Source organism: Symphodus melops (assembly GCF_947650265.1).
Source record: "Symphodus melops genome assembly, chromosome: 8".
Taxonomy (NCBI): domain Eukaryota; kingdom Metazoa; phylum Chordata; class Actinopteri; order Labriformes; family Labridae; genus Symphodus; species Symphodus melops.
Window position 1 is genome coordinate 22389316 of NC_136698.1, and position 26877 is coordinate 22416192.

Sequence of the window (26877 nt, forward strand, 5' to 3'; positions counted from 1 at the left end):
AACCTGGGCGGTAGGTGAGTGTGAAGTTGAAGCGTCCCAGGAACAGAGCCCAGCGGGCCTGGCGTGAATTAAGCCTGCGGGCAGAACGAAGGTAAGACAGGTTCTTGTGGTCTGTCCATACCACAAAGGGATGATTTGAACCCTCCAGCCAGTGCCGCCACTCCTGCAGAGCCAACACGACTGCCAGGAGCTCCCGGTTCCCCACATCGTAATTCTTCTCAGCTGGGGTGAGACGTCGGGAGAAGAATGCGCAGGGATGCAACTTCTGATCCGCGGCAGAGCGTTGGGAGAGAACAGCCCCCACTCCAGAGTCCGAGGCATCAACCTCCACAACAAACTGACCAGAGGGGTCAGGGTGAGATAAAACGGGGGCTGACGAAAACAAACTCTTTAACTTAACAAAAGCCCCTTCTGCTGCAGAAGACCAAACGAAAGGAACCTTCACCGAGGTTAGTTTGGTCAGTGGTGTAGCAACTCTACTATAATCGCGGATAAACCTACGATAGAAATTGGCAAACCCTAGGAATCTTTGAAGTTGCTTTCTTGTTGTAGGAGTGGGCCATTCGGCCACTGCCTGGACCTTGGCAGGGTCGGTCTTGATTTGCCCCTTCTCCACAATAAAACCAAGAAAACTAACTGAGGACACATGAAACTCACACTTCTCAGCCTTTACATAGAGTCTGTTCTCTAATAGTCTCTGCAGCACAAGATTTACATGCTGGACATGCTCCTGAAGCGACTGGGAAAAAATCAAAATGTCATCCAGGTAAACGAACACAAATCTGTTGAGCATGTCGCGGAGAACGTCATTAATGAGTGCCTGGAAGACGGCAGGGGCATTAGTTAACCCAAAAGGCATCACAAGATACTCAAAATGCCCCAGTGGTGTATTAAAAGCAGTCTTCCACTCATCGCCCTCCTTGATTCTCACCAAGTGGTAGGCGTTTCGGAGGTCCAACTTAGAGAACACGGTGGCCTGGTGGAGGGGGCCGAAAGCAGAGTCCATGAGGGGAAGAGGGTACTTATTCTTAACGGTGACGTCGTTAAGTCCCCTATAGTCTATACAGGGCCGCAAAGTCTTGTCCTTCTTTTCAACAAAGAAAAATCCTGCCCCTACAGGAGAGGATGAAGGGCGGATTAGTCCGGTCGCTAACGAGTCTGTAATATACCTCTCCATGGCCTCCCTCTCAGGTCTGGAGAGGTTGTACAGCCTGCTGGATGGTAGAGGCGCGCCGGGTAGAAGGTCAATACAACAGTCATAAGGTCTGTGTGGCGGCAGTGATAATGCGCGATCCTTACTGAAAACCTCCTGGAGGTTGTGATATTCAGAGGGAATGGACGAGAGATCAACTGGTTTAGGAGGACTAGGTGTGGTAGTGGTTGTGGTAGGTATCGCAGAGTGTAGGCAATGAGAATGGCAGAAAAGGCTCCAATTAGTGATAGTAAGTGTAGCCCAGTCTATGTGTGGGCAGTGGAGCTGCAGCCAAGGGAGACCTAACACAAGTGGTGAAGTGGGTGATGAAATAATATACAAAGAAATGGTCTCATGATGATTACCAGACGTAACCAAGGTAATCGGACCCGTGTGGTGAGTAATGCGAGCGAGGAGTCTACCGTCGAGAGCGAACACGTTCTTAGGTCTGGGAAGGGGCTCAGAAGGTAAGCGGTGCTGGGAAATAAAACGAGAGTCAATAAAATTGTCATCTGCTCCAGAATCCACCAGAATCTTGAGAGAAACTGAGGTCTGACCCCAGGAGACAGTACCTCTGAGCTGCAGTCGTTTTGAGGGGGACGAAAAGTCTGCCGTGTGGCTCACCAGCGCCCCCTCTGAGACTGATGAGCCTGCTCTTTTGGCACCGCTGGACAGAGGCGTACCTGGTGGCCATGTTGACCGCAGTAGATGCACAGACCCTGTTGAAGGCGACGTTGTCTCTCAACACGGGAGAGTCTCATCCTCCCCAGCTGCATGGGTTCTTCAGAGCTGAGAAGAGTCGAGTCTGCAGGCGGAGAGGTCTCGGAGGATGACGGCTCCGATGAGAAGGAGTGATGTGAAGGTCTCCATTGTCGATCAGAAGGCGGGGTTCTTGAGAAGGGTGAGGAGACTCTACGCCTAGCCTCTCTCTCCCTACGTCTCTCACTGAGGCGATTATCTAAACGAATAGCTAGCGAAATTAAATCTTCTAATGAAGTGGTTTCGTCACGGGCTGCCAACTCATCTTTAAGAACTTCATTTAAACCCCTAAAGAAAACGCCTTGTAAGGCTTTCTCGTTCCAGCCGCTCTCTGCTGCGAGAATGCGGAAATCAATGGAGTACGAAGACACCGTCCCTGAACCCTGACGTAGGGCAAGAAGTCGATTACTGACCTCTTTCCCCTGTAGTGGATGGTCGAACACCTTACGCATCTCCGCGGAAAATAACTGAAAAGACAAACAGACCGGTGACTTACTGTTGTCTAGTGCTACCGCCCAGGCGGAAGCCTTCTCAGACAACAAACTCATCACAAAAGCTACTTTAGCTCTATCAGAGGAGTAAGTCAGTGGCTGCTGATCAAACACAAGCGAGCACTGGTGGAGAAACTGACCACATGACCCTAACACTCCTGAATACCTGACTGGCGTTGGAATGAAAGGTTCACGGGGGTATCCGGATTGGATACTAGGAGACGCTGACGCAGGTGCTGGAGGTGGTGTAGGAGCAGGAGTTGATGCAGGTGCTGGGTGCGTGGCAAGGTGAGTAGAAACCTGGTCAAGATGGCTGCCGAGCTGTGCCACATTTGTGGAAAGGGTTTGGAGTGTAGCCATAATCTCTCCCAGAGCAGTCTCATGCCGCCCCACTAAAACTCCTTGGGAGGATAAAGCCTGCTTAAGTCCTTCAGTCTCTGCGGGGTCCATTTTGGCCAGATAATTCTGTTAGGTTTTGTTTTTAGGCGGACCCCAAAATGCAGAGACAGAGACGAACACAAGTGGTTTAACCAAAAGATATTTAATGTTCCAAACAAAAGAGCAGGCAGTGAAGGCCGGAGGCTGGCTGGCTCAACGATCCAGGAGGCACACCAAAAACTAGAAAAAAGGAAAAACATACGATCAGTCCAACTGTTCCAAAAAACGAGAGCACAAAAACCACAAGAGGTTATCAAACAATATGCTGGAAGGCAATACGTGACCACTACCGAGTAATACGGAATTATCTGGCACAGGAGTAGGGTGACAGCCAGGTTTATATGGAGGGGTTGATTAGATGGGAGACAGGTGTGCCTCGTCTGCTGCCTGGAGGAGCCAGCCACACCCCCTGCCACTCACATACCTGCAGAGGGAAAAAAGGACCAGAGAAGGGAGGGGGAGAAAAGACAACTCACACAGAACAAACAAAACAGAACTGAAACCTCACAAAATGGACGTTGTCGATACAAGAACATGTTAAAATTTAGGGACGTAGCCCGGGTAACAAAAAGTGATTTACATTTTTATCGCCCCAAAGTGTTCATCTTGCATCGTTAATAAAGAGCGCATCACTTTAGTCAAGGTCTGAATTGAACTCTGTATAAATTTACATCACCAAATATTTTGCGTTTTAGCATTCTGCACCACCTCTTGGGCCTTGTGGACCAAAATAAGCTTATTCAGTCACAGTCTCAGAGCGTGCTAAGGCTCCTGTCCTTGAATATTAAGATGACCTTTGAAAGAGGATGCACAACAGAGGCTTTGACACATTTAGCTTGCATGGGGGGTTTTTGTTTTCAAAAACTTACTTTGGTTTTGCATCCACCAAGGACAGGAGTCTCTTTAGAAAGTGTGGTTTATGAAAAGAGTCAAAGGAAACACGAATTTTGCTGAAGTTTAGGATTTTTAACAAAGAAATCCCGAGTGTACAAAATTGAATTTTCAAGCTTGAGCTCAAAATAAATCTATTTACCATGTTCTATCACCCTTCACACACTAAGTTCTCAGAGTGAAAAAGATTAAACCAGAGAGACACTCTCCATCACATGTGTTCACGATCACCTACAACGCCAACTTAAAGTCTCATTCATTGCACCACTAAGGCAATAACTCAGTGGCTCTGGGTTCACTGGCTCTTTCTAAGCATGTACGCACTGTCCCATTATGGTTTAGATTGAGTGGTTATGCTTCCCTGTCTGAGACTAATGGATAGATTATGACCTGAGAAGGAGAGCTGACTGATTATTATACCTGCCTGTAGCCTCTATCTGTTTCTTCATCACCGTGTCCCTCATTGTACCCCTATGTCTTCCCCCCACTCTCTCCCCTCTATCAATTCAATTCAAAGACACTTTATTGGCATGAAAGATGCACCTACTTAGCAACTTTGCACATCAGTGATGAGATGACGAAAGGCGCTGCATGTGAGGTTCATTACATCAGAGCTAAAAAATCCTCCTAATCCAGCCAAAACACAAATGGAAAAGTAGAATTACCTTTTTAATTGGTAATAATGATTTACTAGTCTTAAGATATAGAACATTAAATACTGTTGGACATTGCTTCACATCAATTCCTTACCCTAATAGTTTTTTTGAATTCCTACAAAATGAATTGGAAACTTTTGGTAAAGGAGATGGCAAATTCTTGAAGCACAGGTATCCTAGAAGTTTTGCCATATCAAAATGAGGAAAACATCATATAAGAGACACTTCTAATAAAAAGTGTTCATCCAAAAAGTAGGCGACCAGACAACCTGAATTTGTAATAAATGGTTGATAATGTAACAATACTAAACCCAAAACATAACAAGCAGTTACATTTTGGGCAAAAAGTTACTACGTTTTGGGTTCAGTATTTTGTTACATCATCGACCAGTTATTACATTTTGGGTTTTGTTACTTTTTTTTTTTTATTATATTTCGCTAATTGTTACATTTCAGACTTTTACAAGGCTATATCCAATTTACTGTAGGTGATAACAGTATATGATGCAGGGACATGCACCATGTATCTAACTTTGTCATTTTGTATTTTAACTTTGCACTAACATCTTGACACTTTATTCTTTTGTTGTTTATTCTTTGATGACACTTTAACTTTTAGAATAGCTGCACTGCCGTTCAGTGGCTATAGTCCTTTAAACCTACTCAACTGCCGTGCCAGTAGCACGAAGGATGACGAACTAGACATGGAAAAGGTGGATGCTGCCAAAAAGAGCTCCATGTCTAAACACAAACTGCGTTTTGTGCTATTTGCTGAACACAATTGAATTCATCATGTTGGAAAACAGTTGAATCATTTTATTCTACTTTAATTTAGCATCATAATCTCCGATTTCTCTCTTTGGCTTCAGGTTATGGCAATATATCACAATAAATCACAATTGTTTTAATAACAGCTGCTTTATAATAAAGGATTGGACATCATCTTCCTACAACTCATCTCCAAGTGTCCTTTCCTTCTGCTTTAGTGTTAATACTCCCATGAGCTGTGTGTCATCAGAAAAAGGCTGCTTGTGACATATTTTGGGGTTCTTTATTGTAGTTATTAAATATGTATTAAATTTAATTCCAGGTGGCATTATAAACGTCTTGAAGTTATAAATCTGACTTAGTGAAACGTGAAGACACTCCTCAATGCTTTGTTTGGAGCGGCTCCTGTGCGGCCAGAAAACAGGTGGGGGAGAGCTTTTATCTCTGCTGGTTAAAAATACAGAGAGGCGGCAGATGGAGGGAAAGAAGAGGAGGAGGAATAGAACAGTGAAATAAATAGTTTTTGAAGTGTGTATGTGTGTGATAGTGAGACATGATAAATAATTCTTGGTGTGTGTTAGGATTGTGGGTGGGTTAATGGCAGTGGTTGCAGGCGCAAGGCTGGCATGTACACAATAAAATATGAACACCTTACAATTTTAAACAAGACAAAGGACAAAAGAGTTTGAGAAAAAGTAAGGTGACAAACTCATCTTGTATTTTTCAGCACTTGAGGCTATCATTCACAAGCACAATCCTTACAAAACTGAAACACAATAGTATAGGATGGATAATCTTAATATCACGGGGTGATGTCAATTTAACCTAACTTCTAATCTTGGTCTTGGAGGTCGTCGAGGGTCCAGGAACACCAGAAGTCACGTTTACAGCCTGGTACAAAAAAACAAAACAGATCTGATTAGTCATTGTCTTCACTGGCACACCGTGTATGTTGGATTTTCATTTCATTTCATTTTCTCTGTTTTGATTTTGAAAAAAATACCTAATATGGGTAGTCTGGCGTGTAGCTGACATGATTGACAGTTGGGTTTGGTGTAGCGTTTCAGGCTTGAAACCTGCTTTAGCATGTTAGATTGACTGAAAGTTAGGATGAGACAGGATTTCCAGCATGGCGGCTGCTGCCGATGAGCCTCCAAAGGAGTAATGTTTACCGTCTATGGTAAATGGACTAAAAGCTAAATGGACTTGAGAATTTATAGCACCTTTTCTCGTCTTACACTTCTTTCACAACGTGTGTCACACCTACACATTCACACACAGGTGACAGAGGCTGCAATGTATGGAGAACATCAGAAGTAACTCCGACTGCGGTTGTTTTGTCATCACGCCTCAAATTTCTGCATTGAAAACAAATCTAACCAACTAAGTTATCTGACTGTAATATTTTAACCATGGTATAAAAACAAGCTATGTACATTTGACACAAGATAAGCATTTATCCGAGAAGACTGAGAATCCACCAACAATGTCTGAATGCCTGTTTAAACAACCCCGAAATTACATTAAGGAAGAAAGGCAGAGCTAGTCGGACTTTGACCCCTGACCAGGTGTGTTCCAACAAAATTCATCTTGTGTTTCATTAGTCAGTGTTTAACAAGTCAGAGGCTCCCATTTCAGAGCTTTCATGAAGAACTTAATTTCCTTAAAATGTTGCTTTCTCTCTCACATATTTGTGAAGTGTTTGAGTGGGCAGATTTTTTGTGGATGTGATCATGCCTGAAAGTACAAGTGTAGACAAGGGCACAGGATGTGTGTGTGCGTCTGTGGTTGTATGTTGTATGCTTGTGTATGTATCCTCACGAGTAGTCCACACATACAGTAAGTGGGTGGTGATGGAAGTGTTTTTCGGGGATCTATTTAAGGACGAGCATGTATTTTTTGGGATGTGAAAAAGCCGTGTGTGGGTGTATGAGTAGAAATGCTTGTAATAGTGTGTGTGGGATGTGTGTGAGTGGGAATGTGTGTGAGTGTTATAGTCTCTGGGTGTTTTAGCAGCCCCCTGCGGCAGAGGACCAGTGATATTTAATGGATTCTCCACAGCCGGTGTGGAGCTCTGCTCTATTCATGACTGGCAGTCTTGGAGGGGACTCAGATCAAACAAGCAGAGCCAATTGAAACCCCCCCCCCAAAAAACCTTTTGTTCAACTTTTTTAATCACTGTTCTCCTTTCTTTTCTGTTTTTCATATAAAACTGCCTTTGGTCTAGTCTGATCTGACATAAATCTCCATTCATTTACCGCACTCGTAGTGCTCAGCAGCCAGCCTAACTGGATCCGCCTCTGCTGCACCAAAGAAAGGGAGAGCTGTCTGTTGTCAATGGTGGGTATTACTTTAAAAGGAAATGTGTGTGAATAAATGGATAATTATTTTCTACATTTGTGTGTCCCTAATTGGATGTGGATTTTGAGTTTTAATTGGGTATATCTCGCTAGCAAGTCATAAGAATTCCAGTTTTTTCTTCAATTAGAAGTCCAGAGTGAAGGTGTCCACTTTTATGAACCCTGCACTGTGACTTCAAAATGTGAGAACTACAGAGAGCGACACATGAAAAGAGGATAAAAGTGTCTTCGCGAGTTGGTGGACCACCAAGAATAGTCACTACAGCTTAAAGATGTCTTGAAATCAATCAGGGTTTCTGAACGCTGCTATAGGAATGACAATCTTTCTTCCAAAATATCCTCCCTCAAACTGCAGTTCCCTGGTTGTCCACTTGAGGTTTGCTGCAAAAGCCAAGGGATGGCCATTAGGTCCAATTAAAAAAAAATATTGGCATGTATTGTTTATTAGCACACACATAATGGAGGAGGATTTTTTTCATAACTCATCCTTCAGAAGCAGTCAGGGACGTGGTTGATTTGTCATTTGACAGGTGAACGCATTATACAGTAGGTGTTTATCAAGATGCTTCAGCCTTGCCTCTGTTCAGCCCCTTTGCCTGTTTCTAGATTGAGTGTAGGTTAAAGTTAGTATTTTCAATATACTGTAGTACCGTCACAATTGGGCTTCAAAATGCTTCTTCAGAAACAAATAGTTGATGTAAATGAGACTTAAGGTCCATGTTCTATATACAGTCTTTGGTAAGTCACATCAGAGATAATGATGAAACTCATTTCTGCATCATGGTTATTTTGGATATTGAGGGCTTTTAACACTATTGGCGGAGCTAGCTGGCAAGCTTAACTGCTGAAACACCAGCAGGCCTGAAATATGCCCATCACATTTGGGTCTATGCTTTTCAAAATGCCAGCTGCTTTCCAAGAAAGAATAAGTACTCAACATTTACTTATTAACCAACTATTTATTTTTAGCATTTATTTTTTACTATATGCGTCTCAGTGACCCATGTTCCTGGCTACTTTGAGCTACAAGAGATAATAACTGCTTTAGTTTGAATTTATGTTTCTGCTCCATACACCAGTTTGAGGTCATGCCAGTGAAGACAAACACATGTTTGTAATTTACCCAGTTTAAAGGCACTGATACACCAAGGAGATTGTCGGCCGTCGGTCCTCATTGGACCGTTAGTAAGTGATCTTTGCCATATAGTTTTTGTAGTGTGTAGAGCTCCGTTGCTTACAATCCACCAAGATACTTCGCTTGAATCCTGAAACCCCTCCAGTGAGCTATGTCGGCAATTTAGAAATCCGCCTAGCATGCAAAAAGGACTGTACATGTTTTCCTTCCTCAACAGTGTACTGCACACAATGCTTCATGACAGGAGTTGGAATAGTAACTGTGTTTTTAATGTACCAACATGTGTTTGCATAATTCAAAGTAAGGCTTAAAGCAAAAGCTGCCCCAAATAATTTTGTTAAATTTCAACCTAGTTGACCTTTATTTAAAAGCTGGGAGCTATAAGACATGCGTTAACATGGTTGCTTTGATAAGGAGGCATGTAGAACATGCATTGATGCACATAGCATGTACAGTGTATGCATTATGCATATTATTTGCATTTCATAATGCATTGACTTCGTTAAATTTAGAACGAGTACGTATGACCCCAATGCATGTGGAAGAGGATAAGTTAGGAAGTTGTTCCTTGTTTGTGCACAGTAGGGTGTTTTGTTTACATGAATATGGTCTATAAGTTATTAATATGATTACATGTGTAGAACATTTGAGGATGATAAGTGGATAAGTATGTTTTAATGCACTGCAACAGAATGAATACGAGACATTGACTTCTTTTCTTGACGTTTATGAAAACATAAAGGAGCGAGAGTTGTAGCGTTGACACTTTTCTGACGCATCTAAGTTCTTACATGATTTAATTTGTTCTTCTTTCTGTATGCTTTGGCCTCAGCCATTGATCCTTACTTAGGTTTATTTCTGCCTCCAGAGATGTCTGTCTCTTAATGGGATGTTTGTTATGGTTAAAATTTGCATTTGTATGTGCATGCGCAGACGGTTTGTTGTTCCATGACACAGTTTCGTGCTTTCCTACCATTTGTCATGACCGACTCAAAGGTATTGGTAAAAACTGGAGAGACACCAAAATAACACGGAATCATGCTCATTTATTGAAAAATGTTTCATTCAATTGCAAAAGGGATAATGTTTGGATGTCAGTATTGTAAATGAGTGGTTGTGTGGCGAGTGCATTGTGGACGTGTTGAATGGAAAAGAAATCAACCAAACAAGGCGCACGCAAAGAAATACTCTGAGAAGACAACAGACGTTTTCACAGCACGATTGCTCCCCCCTCCCCCACTGGTCTGTGTCCACATTAGTAACATCGTTTTGTTTACGTACACATTCCGATACAACAGGTGGAAGTATAGACATGTCTGGTTATTATATTCGCCAAACAACAGAAAGGAGAGTAAGCAACCATGGAAACCATTAACAGACTGTATGCATCGTGCTCACTGGTGATGTTTTTTGTTATTTTTGGGACGCCATTAACGATGGTCTTCCTACTGCCACACTTACAGTACCATGCAGCTCAGTGGACATAATTGGCCTGTGCTGCGCGGCGGTTTTTAAAGTGACAGGAGTGGATCAGAATGATGTCATACAGTGGTCAACTTCCTTACTTGAGCACCGTTGAATTTACATCTTCTGGAAACCGGACTCAAGTACACATGAATCGTGGCCAAGACGACCTCTTCAAGCGGACTTGGGCACGGGACACAAGTACGCTACGGTTTTACTATGTTTGTGTTCACACTGATCAAATGAACTAAACTTTGAAATCAAGCATACTCGGATCCGGCCCTGGTCCCTAATTTGGTAGCGTTTACAGTGACTGTGAGCTTTGGGCAAAGATGCTCTCAGTAATACTGATTAGACAGTCACACCTACTAATTACATGTTCCTGCAACACGAGCGAAGAGAAGGCACAACTTTACATGCCAGAGGGCCGTCACACAGTTCTCAGTGACACATCTGCCTGGCATCCACACATACCTCATAAGCTTCTCCTGTTCACTCACTCTTTACTAGATTGTTCTTTTTTCATTCCTCACAAGACTTTCCAGCACTCTATTTGCCAGATTTCACTTTGTGTGGTAATCTCAGAGTTTCTGTCCTTGACCATAGGTTCTAACTCTTAGAGTGCGGTCACATCGGCAATCTGTACCGTGCCGAACTCAAACACGATTAGCCCTCCACTGCGCCATTCTTGGCTGGCCTAACCGTGCCTGAGCGTTATAACCTCTTGTACATAATGTTGTAATACAGCACATGCATGCTTTATGTGATAATGAAGCGTGGTCCATTTACAAAATGGTAGACTGAAGGAAGAAAAACAAAAGGGACGTACAGTTGAGTCCATGGCTGCACATCGGAGAACTACCCGGAGAACATGAAAGCTACTTTACTGACTTTGTTACTTACTTTGAGTCACTTTAATCAGATACAGCCTTAAATTAGGTTTTTTTTTGGGTTTTTTTTCTTTCAAAAGAGAGAAGCGCAATCAAGTGCGCGTCCTTACATCCGAGAACAACACAGAGAACATGACAGCTGTTTTGTGACTTATTTTGAGTCATTTTAGTCAGGTACAGCCATAAAACGCCATATGGCTTTCTCCATAACGAAGGCTGTCAGCGTTGTGTACCCGCGTGCTTGCGCTCGTGCATGAAGTGTGCCGTGCCCAAGCCCACCTCTCCAAAGTGTTCTAAAGCCATGTGTACCGTACCTGAGCACAGTACGAAGCAGTGACACTGGCCAAACAAACTGGACCTTAGGGTTGAAGTGTGTTTGGGCATGGTAAAGATGGCCAATGTGACCGCGCCCTTAGTCCTTGGTTTCTGCCTCACCCCTTGACTGCTTGGGGTTTTCTTTAAGACAGTGTTACAGAGAGGATTTGAAACTTACCTGCTGGATCCCTGACCCTTCCCCTGGTCCTGTCTTGCTTTCTGCCTTCCCCTCTTGAACCCTGTTTGCTCAGGACCCACCTGCTCACTGGACCACATTGCCTTCTTGTCCCATGACAGAAGTGTTTCAAGAGACGATCAGGGTTTAAAGCTCAAACACTGGAAAACATTTATGGGCTGTTCTGGCTGAAGCTAAGATTTAAAGTTATTTATGTGCTGCACTTGTTTCTATAAATTTGCTGTCACATTATATAATTTTGGTAGAAGAGGCATCTTTCATGTGTAAAAAAAACAACTGGTCCAACCTTGCAGTTCTTTTGAACACACACTGTTCAGTATTTGAAAATAAACAAAACAAGCCTTTCCTTGTGCAATCAGGAAAGGCGTGTTTGATATAAAGAGTTTTATTTGTCCAATAATTGATAATCAAGGACAAAGAAGCTTTTTCTATAAGCAAAAGCAGAAGTATTAACCTTTGTCTTTTATGAAAAGAGTTTTTTAAAAGCTTTAAATGTTGTGACTACTCTGTGTGCTGTAATGTTCATAACAGCTGAAAAGCTACAAAGCGTGATAAAGGCAAGCGTCCACTCGGGCCTCATGGAGTAAGTGTCTTGAGAAGGAGATTCTCTGACCTGGTTCCTCATGTGTCACTTGATAAAGTTCCTATTTTCTTACATTCTCCCTCACCTCCAACCTCAAACAAGCATACAAATAGATATGTTGACTGGTTATTTTCGGAAAACTGTTAAACGGTTAAAATAAGGTGTCAATAGTTGTACTACTTCTGACAAGTTCCTAATTTTAGAGTCGAGCCTTTGCCGACATCGAAGCTTGGACAAGGAGCAGTTATGTCGAAATAGCGAGTAATGCAGGTTGGAACTAGCTTACGTTTGCACCCTGTAACACATTATCATAAAATAAGGGTAACATTCAGTTTGTCAATCATCTCCCACGTGATAATAAAAAGGGAATGCACAAAAATAAGCCACTTGGAGAAAAAAATATATATATATATGATGAGATCCAGAACAGTTTGAACAGAAACCACATGTATACTTTAATTGAGTACAAATGCAAACGAATGGAAGAACATGCAGTTCCATCACACATCATTCAGAACAGGCAAACAATGATTTCCTACAGCTTCAGAGTAAGTGTTGTTATTGCTATTGGAATTGTGAGGTGGGACGAGTTAAGTTTGTGGTTTATTCTTTTAAGGCTGTTAGTCAATTGAACTTTGGATAAAAGCCTAATGTATGAATATAGTTCTTTATTCAGCCTTGTACATTTTCTCTTTTCACCTATTCTCTTTGTACATGTGATCATCATGAGATTACCAATCTTACAAAACCACCCTCGTATTAATGAGTTATTTATTCCACACTTTCTAAAAGTAGCACAAACACCATTGGTCAAAAAGCGAACCTCAGCTCATCGCTTGCATTGTGTCACACGTTTCATTCAGCTGTGAGTTTGGGCTCATGCATGCATGGGGTAGAGATCAAGCAGGAAGAGAAGAAGGCCTGATTGGTTGATTCAATTGATACTTCGTCGGTCGAAGAATTTAAGACAGATTTTCTTTGTTCCTTTTTAGAGCACATAAACAATGCATTTCTCTCAGCACTTAAAGACAATTTCAACCAAAATCTTAAAAAAAGTGTAACTGAGGAAAACTACCAACCCTGCCTTTACATGGAAGAATGTGCTGCACTTTACACCTAAACACACCAGAAATTGAGTAGCTCCAGTGTTTCAAAGGGAATTCCTACAGATTGACACATAAAGACATGATTTCAAAACTGAGTACAGACAAATAAAAATGTAATTTCCATTTGTTTGCTTTCTATGTCAAAGATTCACATAATTCTAACTCATTTAGGACTGCAGTCTAAGCCTACAGAAGTTAGTTTGCATCATGTTATTTTACTTCAAAAGTTTTTGACGTACTAGTACTATGGAGTGTAAATATAACAGAATGCAAATAAATTCTATGACCCCAAGCACAAACATTCATAAACTTGTAACCTGAAAAGTAAAAATATAAAGCATCACCCTGAAGCTCTTTTGTTACTCCTTCTCGGCTCTCCGCCACTTTTATCACCGGAGGCCAACTCCCCACTGTATACCCAAATACAAATACACTCACACGAATCCCAGTGTGTCAAAAGATGTGATGGATTACAACAGTCAAACAATATTTCATGAGTCCCAGCTGGCTGCGAGGAGCCACAGCCATTTAAATTTGTAGGAGAGAACAGTTCTCTTTGCTATTTTTGTCCCCACTGTCACCCCCTTGCTCTGCTGTGAGTCACGCTCCGTTCCAGACCCAAAGTTACACTCGAAGCAGAGTCTGGCCTGTTGATAAAGAGTCGTAAATTATATGCTATAAGGTTATTAACTCTTTTTTAATGGAATTTAAACCTTGCTGTATCTTTGATTCTGCACTTTTGAATGTGCAAACATATTTCAGATTCAAATCCAAATTTGAATCAATTTTTTTTCAGCACTAATGCCTTCGGCATCACGTCTTTCTTGTCGCTGTGCTCCCAGCGCTCTCAGTTGAAAATACTTCAACCTTTGGAACAGTGCTGTGCTTGTCAAGTTCTCTATCAACGATCAACCAAAATCTCGACATGGCGGGACCTACCGTACACCATCAGGTTTAGTCAACAACAGTCTGACGCTGACTCGTCTTTTCAAGTCAGCACAACAATCATCCTTTTAAGAATGATAGACAATATGTTGTAAATCTCGGCATTTGTGGCAAACACAGAATGGCGTCCTTTAAAGTTACTGCATAATTTATATCATGTTATACTTAGCATACATATTATGAAGTTGCGCCGTTTCCAACGTAGCCCACATTTCATCACTTTAGCTTCAAACTTGTCTGATTCAGGCTTTTTGAAGCCTGAATGCATATTTCAGGCTAAAAGAAGCATATTTCCTCTCATTTCAGTGTTATAATGAATTGATAATGATATTCTATCTATATTCTAAATATGTAACGCTGACACCTAGTGTTTAAAATTCGTACTGTGTCATTGTGTTAAAAAAACAAAAAAAAAACGGTGTGTATACTTTCTTGTGTTGTACAACTGAAATATCCTGTTATTTGCACATCAATACAAACACATTAAACAGAAAAGGGTTTATTTGTCAAATGGACAGTTGCTTCAAGGTTAGAAGAGAAAATGATTTTCTTATTTTGTGTGTTTATGTTACATGCATACGTTACATCAAATGGGATGTCCTTCATGTGTTCCTCTGAGATGTAGGTTGAGAATGGAGGAAGGCCAGCAACTTCCCATTAAAATAAAATAAGTAATAAAATTACAATCCTATTTATAGCAACAGAGCAATACATACACACAATCAGTGTTTTATAGACCAACAGCTGGTAACATGATGCTCGTGTGTGTTTGGGATCTGGAGACTGGAGCATGTTGAGGCTGGTTAAAAATATATGGCACAATAGTAGATTCAAAGATGTCATGAGGAATTTCATGATACTTCCCATTTCCATTGCATGTTCATAATCCATGCCAGCTTTTTTTCCAGCATAGTTGCCGTGAGATTTTATATTTTGTAAAGAAGGATCATACCATAAACAGGGCAGTCAATCAAAGAGCTACACTATCTTCCATGTGTTCATCTATTCCCATTCACAATATAACAGCTAACAGCAGTAGGATACTTTCAGGTGATTCTGCTTTTGTTCAACTTTACATGTTAAAAAAAAAAACATGGGTGGCGCCGAAAGCGCAGCGGCAGCGCGCGCACCATGTTGCGAGGCTTTGCTCCTCGCGCGGGCGGCCCGGGTTCGCATCCGGCCTGTGGCCTCTTTCCCCCATGTCTCTCCCCACTCTCTCCCTGTTTCCGACTCTATCCACTGTCCTATCAATAAAGGCAAAAAGGCCAAAAATAAAACTTTAAAAAAAAAAAAACATGGTTTGGTTTGGCTAGTCCTGACGCATATTTCACAGTGATTCCGCTGAATATGATGTCTGTACATTTGTCATTTTCCTGGCCGAGAATAAGCTTCTTTGCGGTGCTGATGGGTTAGATCATACCTCATGTGTGGAAGCTATAATCTTCCAAGTCGACGGCCAGCTTTCAGGTCCGACCTGCAGGTCATTTCCCGCATGTCATTCCCCTCTCGCTCTCTCTTCTGGTATCGTACTTCTCTGTTTAAAATAAAAGCAAAAGCCCCAAAATAATTTGAATCATCTTTGACTCGCATGAAGAGGTGTAATAAAGTGACCTTTCACTTTTGGAAAGGCTGCTGACTGTGTTTCTGTGTATAGAGATGGGAACAGAAACTAAATTATGATGCAGTAACCCACACTGCCTTGTTGATTTATTTTTGTCTCAGAAAACAAAAAGAACAGCATTGACTCGCAGCAGTTCTTAAACATGAATAAAGTACCACAGGGACCACAGACCTTTTTGTGTGTGCTAGATGTTGTTGTGCTCTTAAATACTGGATCTTTTTAATGCTGACGCTGGCTGCAAGAGGAAGGAAGGATATTATTCAAAGATGTTGGGTTACTGATCTACAAGGATTGAGCTGTTTCAAGTGTGATAGCTTTAACGCTTTTTCATTGTTTATTTGTCCCTCCATACACATACACCTGACTGGTCATGATATGCTTTCTATTCATGCAAGCTCCTCTCAGTAGGAATATTTGTTTTTGTTTCAAAGTGCAGTTTTTAAATGAAAAGGAGTAGGGTGAATGTGTCCAATGGCCCTGTATCCACCTAGTAGTTTTGTCTGAGTGCCATTGTCTTTTTCAATTGTTTTCAATAAGTAGAGAGCAATCGCAGCTGAAAGTGGTCACCCAGAGAATAAGAGCAGTGCCCAGCATCTTTTTTTTCCCAAACACTCCACCTTTTTATGCAGCTGCTCAGGTGCTTCAGTTGAAAATCGTTCCACTTTTCAGAAATGCGCTGTGGAAATCACCGGCGCTCTTTTTTTTGGTATGATATTCCCCGCAGTTTTGCAGCCTACAGATCATGTCTTTAACAAAGAAACTACCTTAAATATAAAAGATGCAGTTAAAGCAACAGAGCAGCGTCTGTCATACCGTGTCTGTTGTTAACAGACTGTTGTCATAGAGACAGGATGGACGTGTGCACAAACACTTCATGTTAGTGCTATATCGAGCGCGCAGCCAATGCGTTTCTGCCTGGAAAAAACACTGGGTGGACATGAGGCCTATGGGTAACTTTGCTCCTGGTTTCAGAAATGAAATGATGTAGCTCTTTGTTTGTTAGCTCGTGAGCTTAAACCGAGTGAGCCCTGTTTGTTTATGTTGTGTTTTGTTTTGTTAGTCCTAATTAATTTTGTTTAGGTTATTAGATGGTGTGCATTTATATTTTATCTTGCTTCAATAATAGTTGAAAAGAAACACGATGATTAAACTAATAGTACTGAACACTCACAGCCTCTGTATTCTAAAGAATTTCAACATTGACACGTCTTGTGTCTTCCTATTTCCCTCTTCTCGCCAACAATACATTTTAAATAGGGCATTTCCTTTTTTTCGGGTTTTCTCCGGTGCGCTTTTCCCGAGTGCGCTCTTCTCTTCACTCTACAGCCCTCTCCCCTGCTGCTGCACTGTGGGGGACGCTTGGATTGGGGTACCTCACTACTGCTTGTACCCCCAACTTCAATACCTGTTGCCATGGCATTTATGTCCGATCAGACACAGCTCTGGCCAGCTTCTGGTGCGCAACGATGGCACGAGTGGCACACACACTGAGCACCAGTGCCACAGAGAACTCGCACCTCCTGCACAATGTATTGCAATTCATTCAAAAGAGGGAGGGAAGAAAAGAGAGGCCCTGTATAACACCGAGGTTTTTGTTTTATAAGCCACGTTTTTCTTTTGTTGTATTCAGATTTATCTGCTATTACTTGAAAATACTGGACGTTCATTTGCCTCTCACTAATACCTATTTTGCGCTTGCAGTCGACCTGCTTTCCGTTCAACTCTCCGTCCAAACTATCTGTGATCTTAACCAGTAGAACACACAAAAGCCTGAATAAAACACCACCGCCTCCAAAAGGTTTGCACCTGATATTCTTAGTGAATCACCAGCAAAGCGCCCGCAAACCAAACGTGGTGCCCCGCCTCTTGCGTCTTTCTTAAAGTTTTAAGAAAGTGCTTTCTTTTCTTTACATTGTTCTTTAACTTAAATGTCCATATATTTACATACCTTTATGGTTAGATCTATTTTTGTTTCTATGTGATGTTCCTTACATTCCTTGTCTTCTCCTTTTGTATGTGTCTAGACAAGAGCGTGGTATCTCAGCCTCTGCTGTCATCCGCCTCCTCCCTGAGAGACCACGCCGCTTTCTTTCAGTCTGAAACTATGCGACCTGCAAACGACCCCAAAGAACGCGACCCCTCCCACGTGCGGATGCTGAATGATGTTCTCCGTGACCTGGAGAAGAGCTTCATCATCCCACAGACGCCGCCTGGAGTATACAGGTAGGAGACAAGTTCCTGGCTCAGAGATGCAACAGCGATGTTGTTCTTTAAATGTGTAAATATGTTTCGTAAAGTCAAGACCTTAAACATTTTCTGTAGAGTTTGAATCAGTGCTCGGCATCAAAAAACCTCCTCCGGCTATGTGTTTGTGTCATCTGTGTTTTGTTAGGTCAGCAGTTCTTTTTCCGTTTACTTTCTAGTTATAAAAAAAATGGTACAACTTTGCATGAAGATCTTTGCAAAAGGGCTTTAGTCTGATCCTACTGTACAGGCAGTCGAAAAAAGTATTCACCTACCAAATACCTTTAGAGCACTTATAATTTGGGATCCCCTCTTCAATGTTCGCTCAATATTTCCTCCAAACCTTCTGATAACTCACATCTATTATTTGTTGGCAGACAAATTCCAGCATTTAAGGAGGTTTAGAAGGAGGGGGGGATCGGATCACAACAAACATTGCTTGCTGTTTGTCTGCTTGTGGCGAAGGGAATACTTCTCAAATGTTTGCAATAAATTGCTTAAAGTGCTGCCATTACCAAGAGTATCTATAGGATCTGTCCTGCCACTCCCCGCACTTTATGTAGTTCATGAACAAAAAAAAAACATGTTATATTCAATGCTATAACATTATACAAAACATTGTATAATCTTTTGTTTGTACAAAGTCACCCAGGACGGCAAAAATGAGCACCTTGAAGATTAATGTATATTTATGCTTTTTTTTTTTTTTTTATGTTTTTATTCATTTATTTATTTATGTATTTTAGGGGGGATGCTCAGAGAATAGTGTATTTCTTCTACATTGTATTTTAAGTTCAGCAGAAGCACACCAAGTATTGTCAGCTGATTAATAACATAGCTTAACTTGCCTGCAATTGTTGTGTTTCTGCTTTTAAGTAGATGCTAAATTAAGTTGAGAACGTTTATTTGACCAGAGCACATAAAATAGATATCACATAAAAATGCCACATAAATAGCACATAAAACAGATGTTGTTCTGTCTCTGACTGGTCCTATGAGAGACTATTGCTTGCAAAAGGTTCCTAGGTATGTAATGAAAGTGCATCGACCAACAGTGGAGGAATACGAACGCTATTTTGGTTGCATTTGAAGCGGAAGCGGTTTGATGCAAATTCGCAACAATGGGCGTCAAGGGGTTAAAAAAATTTTTTTTTTGTATATTCTCATTCTTTTAAATGTTTGTACTTGGACAAAATACATGGGAAATACAGGTACTACCTGCTCTTTCCAATATTGTGAATTTGGATTGCAGTACCCATTATATACACTCGGTGTCAGAGTTACATATTGCTCCCTTAATGTTAAGAATTGCCAATTTGTGGACTCATGGTTGTTTTGACTCTCTTATTTGTCAGTCATTGAATGTTTTTCGATAAGACATCAAAGAACTCCTTACAGATTAATTTATTAAATGTTGCTGAGGTTGCACAAAACCTCTTTTTTTTTTAGATGTAAAATAGGCAACATTTAATGCAGCTCTAGTTGTGACTCAAGGCTGCTGCTAAAGGATGTAAGTTGAGGACTGGCTGGTTACACCTGTTTGAACACAATAGAAATATGTGGTCTGCTTCATAAGAACAACAAGGACCGGTTCTGTCAGTTGCTCTGGAGACCCAGACCTCCCACCCTGCTCAGCTCAGACCAAATCAAGCTGATCAACAAGGATCTGAAGAAGTACTCAAAGATCTTTGAGCAGAAGGATCGTCTAAGCTGGTCCAAGGATTCCAAGGAGCTGGTGGATAAGTGCAGATCCATGATGGAAGACCAGAATATTTCATTTATTGCATGATAGTAAAAGACAAAACAACACCCTGACTCTTTATCACAACAGATTCAACGCACAGTATTTTAAGAGAGTTTGAGGTAGATATACTGTAGAAGTTTTTTTTAAATAAAACAGTTAAGTTTGCTGTGAGCAGACAAAATAACTCGCCAGCCTCAACGCCATCTTCTGTGGTTGTTTTGATTGAGAGCCCCCTGGCAGCTGATTTTACATTCTCTGTTTAACTTGAATTTAATATAAATGCACTATTTATAGACGTCACTTAAGAGTGGAAAGGCCTTCACTGCCCAAGTTCCTACTGTCTGACTTGGGAAGAAGAGGGAAGACAAAAAACAACAGTTGTGATGTTATGACAATGATAATCTCTCAGATGATAGACACCTTTTGTCATCGAAAAAGAAATACTGTTCCCCCATCCCAACCCCTCTCCATGCCCTTATGCATTGCAGTAATTCTCCTACAGTCCCTAAATCACATAAAGTCCTATATTGTGCCAGCCATGATTTAAACCCAGTAAGGCTTCCATCTTGCATGGATGCTTCCAGTATTTCATCTAATACTATGTAGGGAGCAGAACAGCCATAATGTAACATAAAACTTAGAGCTTCACAGTGAACACATATTTATTCACGGACAAAAAGAGAGAGAGATGAGGGGAATAATTTACACACAACAGTGTTTGATATTTTCTGGGCAGCAGCTTTTCAGGGCAGAGCCGCAGTAATTCATTGGCTCTGCACAGTGCATGTACAAGAAAGTGAGAGCCACACATTAGCCGGGGAAGTTATTTTAGTGAAAGAGTCCAGCTACAGAATAAACACAATAAATCACTTGAAATCACATTTAGTTGGAGAACAGCTGACCTTGAGTGATAGCGGAGATGTTTCTTCTTCTCATGGACTTTATATCTTTTCCATAATAACCCGTCCGTTGGGTTCAGTGTCTGCCTCCTCCTCCTACAGTGTCTGCTATACATCCTATATTTCCCAGCAGCCCTTTAGCTGTCTACTCTTCAACTCCATTCTCACAGGATAAATGGCCTCAGCGTTATTCACAGTTTATGGCAGTTATAGACATGTTAATTGTCCTAGACTGCCATTAGCATCCAAGCTAAAATTAGCTGCTCCATCATGCTTGGAAAGCATTAGGACTTAATAGCAGCAATTTATAAAGGAAGTTAGCATTCCCTCACAAGACTAAGACAATTAGAGGGAGAGCACTGAAGAGGCTTTTAAATGTTTACCTTGATGGTTTTTTAGGCTAAGAAAAAAAGACTGAGAGCATTTGTGAGCGTGAAACACAATGCAATTATATTTATAACGATGCCTTATAATGATTTGTAGTTTTCTAATCTTGTCTACTTTTCTAATGACACTTACATTCTGACGTTACCTCTCACTAAATTGCAGACAAACCACTTTCTAAATGATCCCTAACATTGCAAACATCACTCCTGTAACATATTACGTGTTCAGTTTATTGGTCAGTCTGTTTTTGTTCTAGCTGTTAATATTTCAATCCAGTGATGCCGTTGCTGCTGCCACTGAAATGAGATTTGTGATAATAAGTAGATCTGGTCACAAACATGGTCAGTTGATGGTCCTGCTGTGTCTCAAAGGATTTGAACCGTGCTTCAGTTTTAACTGCCACGGTTATAAAGCTGAACTACAGCTCCCTTGCAATCAATATTCTGTGCACAGTACTACAGCCTGCATTGCACTCTTTATTATTTGATCAATGGTTTATTCTACTGGTGAGATAATTCAGAGGATGTATTACAATTTAAACAGGTCATTTTATCACTGTAAGACAATAGTTAAAATTTAGTATCCTATACTTAACAATCTCTTCCTGTGTTGAATAAGGACACGTGGAGCTGAGCCATAAGCACACACACAGTGCTGTACAGTGTATTGCACGTGTGGTTCGAATGAGAGAGACAGACAGAGTTTAAAACAGAGTTTTTTAAAAATTCATTTATTTAGATAAAATGTATTTACTGTGGTCACGAAAATGGAGCAGGTCCACCAGAACCATGAACACTGGCTGAATAACTAAGATATGAACACCACACAAGGGTTAATATTTCTAGAAATGGGTTAAAATTCTCTCTGAATCACCGTATAGGGAGATACAACCTTTGGCAATATTAAAACATAATGTCCTAAGTTGTATTGCACTTTTTGTCAAGAATATGCTGGAAGTGATATGTCCAAAAATGGACAAAACTACTGAACTCCAGTTTTGACGTGAACTAGGCCTATGATCAAGTTTGGTAAGCTAATTGTTCATGCCAAAATTACACCAATTTTACTAAGTCCTCCACAGACAACACACATGTCATCACTTTGCACTACTGGTCAACAATACAATGTGTAAGTTTCATCAACTTACCATGGTTAGTTTTTTTTGTTTTGTACTGAAATGTACGGTGAGCCAAGCCTCAGTTTCGTTTTTCGGACTTCAGAGAAAACAGAAAGTTTGATTCACGCCAGGTCTCTGCTGATTGGTCAAATGCGACATTAGCTGGAACTGTGACATAGGGTGATCTTTTCTGATTGCCTGAGTTAGAATGCTTCTTTACCTCACCGAGGTACAGCAGGGTGGCCATATATAATTTGTGCGGAAATTAGCAAACACAGTCACTTGGCCGATAAAGGGTGAAACACAATATAACAAAGAAACAGGCAGATTAGATCTAAGTAGGCAAAAGTGTCCAGTGAAGCCCTGTACACATTTTCTAAAATGATCCTCTGCGCAGGTTCAACCAAGAAGGTGTCTGTGAGAAAAATGGAGTTCACCCAAGCTGACACAGCAACAAGGGTCACTGACCCTGACCTTGATACAGTGTTTTCTCACATTGTTAAGCAGTGGGCCTCTGTGATGCCCTGAAGACTGCTGTCTGGAAATCCATACAGAAGCCTTCAGTAATACTGATTCCCACCTATATCTGTTTCACCAGGGGCCTGGCGTTAGTAACTTACTCCTCCTGACGAAACTCAGTCAACACTCACACTGTCATCTGGTAATCAATCACCTCACGTTGGTTCACTTGGCTCAGGCTGACATTTTCTATTTCAATTAACAAGAGGAGCCTCCCTCATTTCCTTGTGTACATGACTGTATGATTTACTAGCTGAACTTGAACCGACTGATAATTGCTTTTACATTTATTTTAAGTTAATAAAACAACAGGATGTGATTATATGAATCATTTAATTCTCAAATGTTGTTCTACTCTTTTCCTTGAAATAGTAGATCAGCCTTTAAAACCTATGCCATGGATGTTTTTTTTTTTTTTTTTTATGGGGCCAAGATGGCTGCCACCACTCATTACAGTGGATTTTACGATCAGACAGTTCTAGTTCAAAGAGCAGACAAATGTCTTCACCTCAAGTTGCTGAATTTTTAAGCAGCCTATAAAGGCTTCCTTCTTAATTCATAGGAATGTTTTCCATTATTCATCACTTAGGGAAGAAGCTGGCATGGTAGTATTTGGATGCAGCGGACGGCTGTATGCTCTGTCTGGCAGTAATTTTCCTGTATTCTGATCAGATTTAAATGCACCAATGTGTGCCGTTTCAGAAAAACAATTATGATTATAATTATGATGAATTATTAAAATGATTTTTATAAACGTTTCAAGTGTTCATCAGACACATCTTCACACAAGAATGCATTTATTTAAATATTCTAATCATGTGGACTGGAGAGTTGTATTGTTTCGGGTCAGGATCAAATTACAAACACAACCACACTTCCCTGCGCGTGCAATGAGCGCTGATACAGTACGCTGCGTGGAAATAATTGCTAACAGTTGCTTCGTGAATGCAAGACAACAGAACTCTCCTTTTAAAAACATTTCCGATCCCGGACCCGCGTGTAGGGAGATTTGTTAGCCGCGGATGCTGCAGCTGGGGGGATCCACGAGAAGGGCTCAGCGTGTGTCCAGAGTCGCTGCCACACCCACCATAGAAGCAGAAAACCCAAGTGAGCGCTAAAATCACATCTGCAACAAGTAGCTGCACAAAACGGGAAAATGTTTGTAGTTGATAATAATAGTAATGCATTTTACTTGAATAGCACTTTATGTTCAGAAACCTCAAAGTGCTTACAGGGTCCAAAACAACAAAGGAATTGTTTAGTTCTTCGCTTTGTATTCAAAGACCAGCAGTCATCTCTCTCGCTCTTCTTTTTGCAAAAACCGTCTTCGAGCAGAACTGTTATCAAAGATGTAAGGACATTCAGAAATACATTCTTTGTTTGTTTTAGTTTTTTGAAGATAAAATGATTGTAGCCTTTCCGTATCTTTCTTTACAGTTTGTTGTCTCTCCACTTAGCCTCTTTGTTCTTTACATTTTGGGGCAGCCAAGGATTGTTTCTTATCTGTAAGCTGTGTTGAGAGAACACTATCAAATAAAGTTCTGAGTTTAGATGGCACAATTAATTATTTTAATTCATTTATACATAGACATACATACATACATTACCTATACAGCTTTTCCTGTTTGGAGTCGCAGAGGGCTGTAGGCGATCCCAGCTGTCTTTGGGTGAAAGGCGGGGTACTATAGGCATAGATTTGCGTATGGACATGTCCATACCAATCTCTCACTAACCACTGAAAGGTATCCCATTCCATAATAAACACATTCTATGTCCGGCAAGGTCTTTACAGTAAAAGTTCCAGGTTTAAATGTCGATGACAGACTTTTATTGTGAAACAGTGACATCAGGAAATGGAGTCTTTTCAACGCTAGTTAGAAGCTAAAACGTCCTGAGAAGTGAACCCAGTGACTAAACGACTTTCTTTCCAGTAGAAACCTATATGATTGTGAGAACTCTAAATTAAAATAAGTAAACCTTTTTTTGTTTACAAGTGCGATGAAGAGACTGCCAATTTTTTCTTTAATAGTTTAAGGAAATTCCCAGTACAAAATAATACATTATTTAAATACTTCAAATACTGTAAGCCTTCATTGTGTCTGCACGACATGTCTCCACCAAAGTCAAATTCCAACCTCCACCCTGGACTGGGTGACATACAGGCAACCAGCCACACTCACATTCACACCAACAGGCAATTTGAGAGTCCCCAATAAAGTCAACGAGCATGTCTTTGGACTCTGAGAAGAAGCCACGCATGCACAGGGAGAACATACAAAGAGGCTCCTGTTCAATGGGTATTCGAACCTGGAACCTCCTTGTTTTGACAAAATTGCACTAACCACTGCACCGCCAGGCAACCATTGACTCTTTTCAATAAACGGATTCTGATTCTTATCTTGAAAGGGGCTACAGTAGCTAATTCTGAAGGGACTTCAGTTGGGAACAGGAGGGTAAACGGTTCAAGTCCTTGAGTCAAACTCTGTACATTTTTCTGGTAGCTGGACAGGTGCCAGTTCATATCCTATGTTCTGCCAATGTGCCCTAAAGCTTGACCGAATCCCTCCCCCAACAGCTCAGGAGGGTCGCTCTTCATCACTCTGATGTCTCTCCATTAGTTCAACAGGATTCTATTTATGTATTTCAGCTTATGTGTGTGTTTAACAACAAACAACAGAGTGTCAAATTGTATGTCGATTAATAAAGTATATCTTGTTCATCTTACAGCTCTCACTTTAAAGGAATGCACAAGCCCCAGTGTTGCCTCTTCGAAACTCAACCCTCGCTTTTCTCCGACAGGCAGCCAAACACACAAACACAGCATGCAGCTGTCAGTGTTGAATAAATGCTGCTGCCTCTGTGTGAATAACACCTGGGACCAACACACACAGTTTAAACCCAATTTGTTGTGTTGCAGAGCAGGAGACGGCCTCCATTAAGAGTGGATGTCAGGCTTCCCATGGGCCACACCAATCGATAGCAGATGTCTTTATTAACACAGAGGTGCTTCAAAAAGACCTCTTTCATAACTGGATTTTCACAGCCAGATGGTGGATGAAAGCCTGTTGGTTATGGAACATGAACAGACACGACAACATTGGTGCTGAAACAAATTTTTCCTCATCACACTGCTCCCTGTTTTTCTTTACTTTTTTGAATCACACTGAATGCCATTGCAAATATTTTTTACAAAGTTAGTTTTAGTTTGTTATGAAATTAAAATTAAAGACATGAATGATTTTGCACATAAACCACCATCAAGTCCATATCCAGCTGTTCATGGCTTAAGCCTCCTCCAGTACACCCATGGAGCAACCTGCTTTAAGGATATTATCCAATTCTTGCAAAAACTATTTACCAGCAAGTTTCAGGAAATAATAAAGATCAAACAAACCAACACAACGTTTAATGCTGAAGAAGCCTTTCGGAGGAGGAGAAGTAAAAGCAGAAGGGAAATGTTTTTAAGATCTTTAACCAGTCCAGTTGGTTTTAGATCAAAGTTCAAAGCTTGGAACTAAACTCTCAAACAAACGTGAACAAATGGAACGCTAAATAGACTTTCTAGTCTTCTGGCTACTCAAAAACGCTTTTACACCACAGGTCACATCTTCCCATTCAGGAAGTGATGGCAGAGGTTGCTATGTAAAGTCGGTTACCTGTAACATCTCCACAACTCTTTATCATGCCGATTTAGCTTCATTGTTTAACATTGCTAAGTTTAAGATCATTTTGTTCCCCCCTCTTCTCAAATGTTCTTCTCACTAAAACTAGTTCAACAAAACGCAAATATAGGACTTGATAAGATAAGAAATCTTCTATTTTACATCATAAATACTATTAACAAATACAATATCTTTAACACCCTCTCAAAGACTTACGGCAGAGTCGACTCTTCACAGTACTCTGACCTTGAGTCTATTGTATGCTCAAGGTCAGTGTTCTTTTACACCCTACAGCGGCCGAACCTGTGTCTGAGCAGATGAAGAATCACTCCATTTACTCTCTAAGACTGTCTGTTCAGCCACTTTGAGAAAAATCAATGTCCTCCAGCCCAGAGGAGAGCCGCACTCCGAAGTTGCTGCTATTCTGATCTACAAATGACCACTATACCGCTATACCCCCAAAGGCTTCTCTGTGTTTTGAAATGTGATTTTCTT

At 41.0% G+C, this 26877-nt stretch overlaps 1 protein-coding gene across 1 annotated transcript in view; it reads left to right on the forward strand.

Moving 5' to 3' along the window:
- The window catches only part of naaladl2 (N-acetylated alpha-linked acidic dipeptidase like 2), a 539711-nt gene that overhangs the window by 509934 nt on the left and 2900 nt on the right, over positions 1 to 26877 (forward strand). Inside the window, exon 16 of the mRNA XM_079350063.1 lies at positions 17835 to 18033. Coding sequence (XP_079206189.1) covers positions 17835 to 18033 — 199 coding nt within the window. The remainder of the gene's footprint in view (positions 1 to 17834; positions 18034 to 26877) is intronic.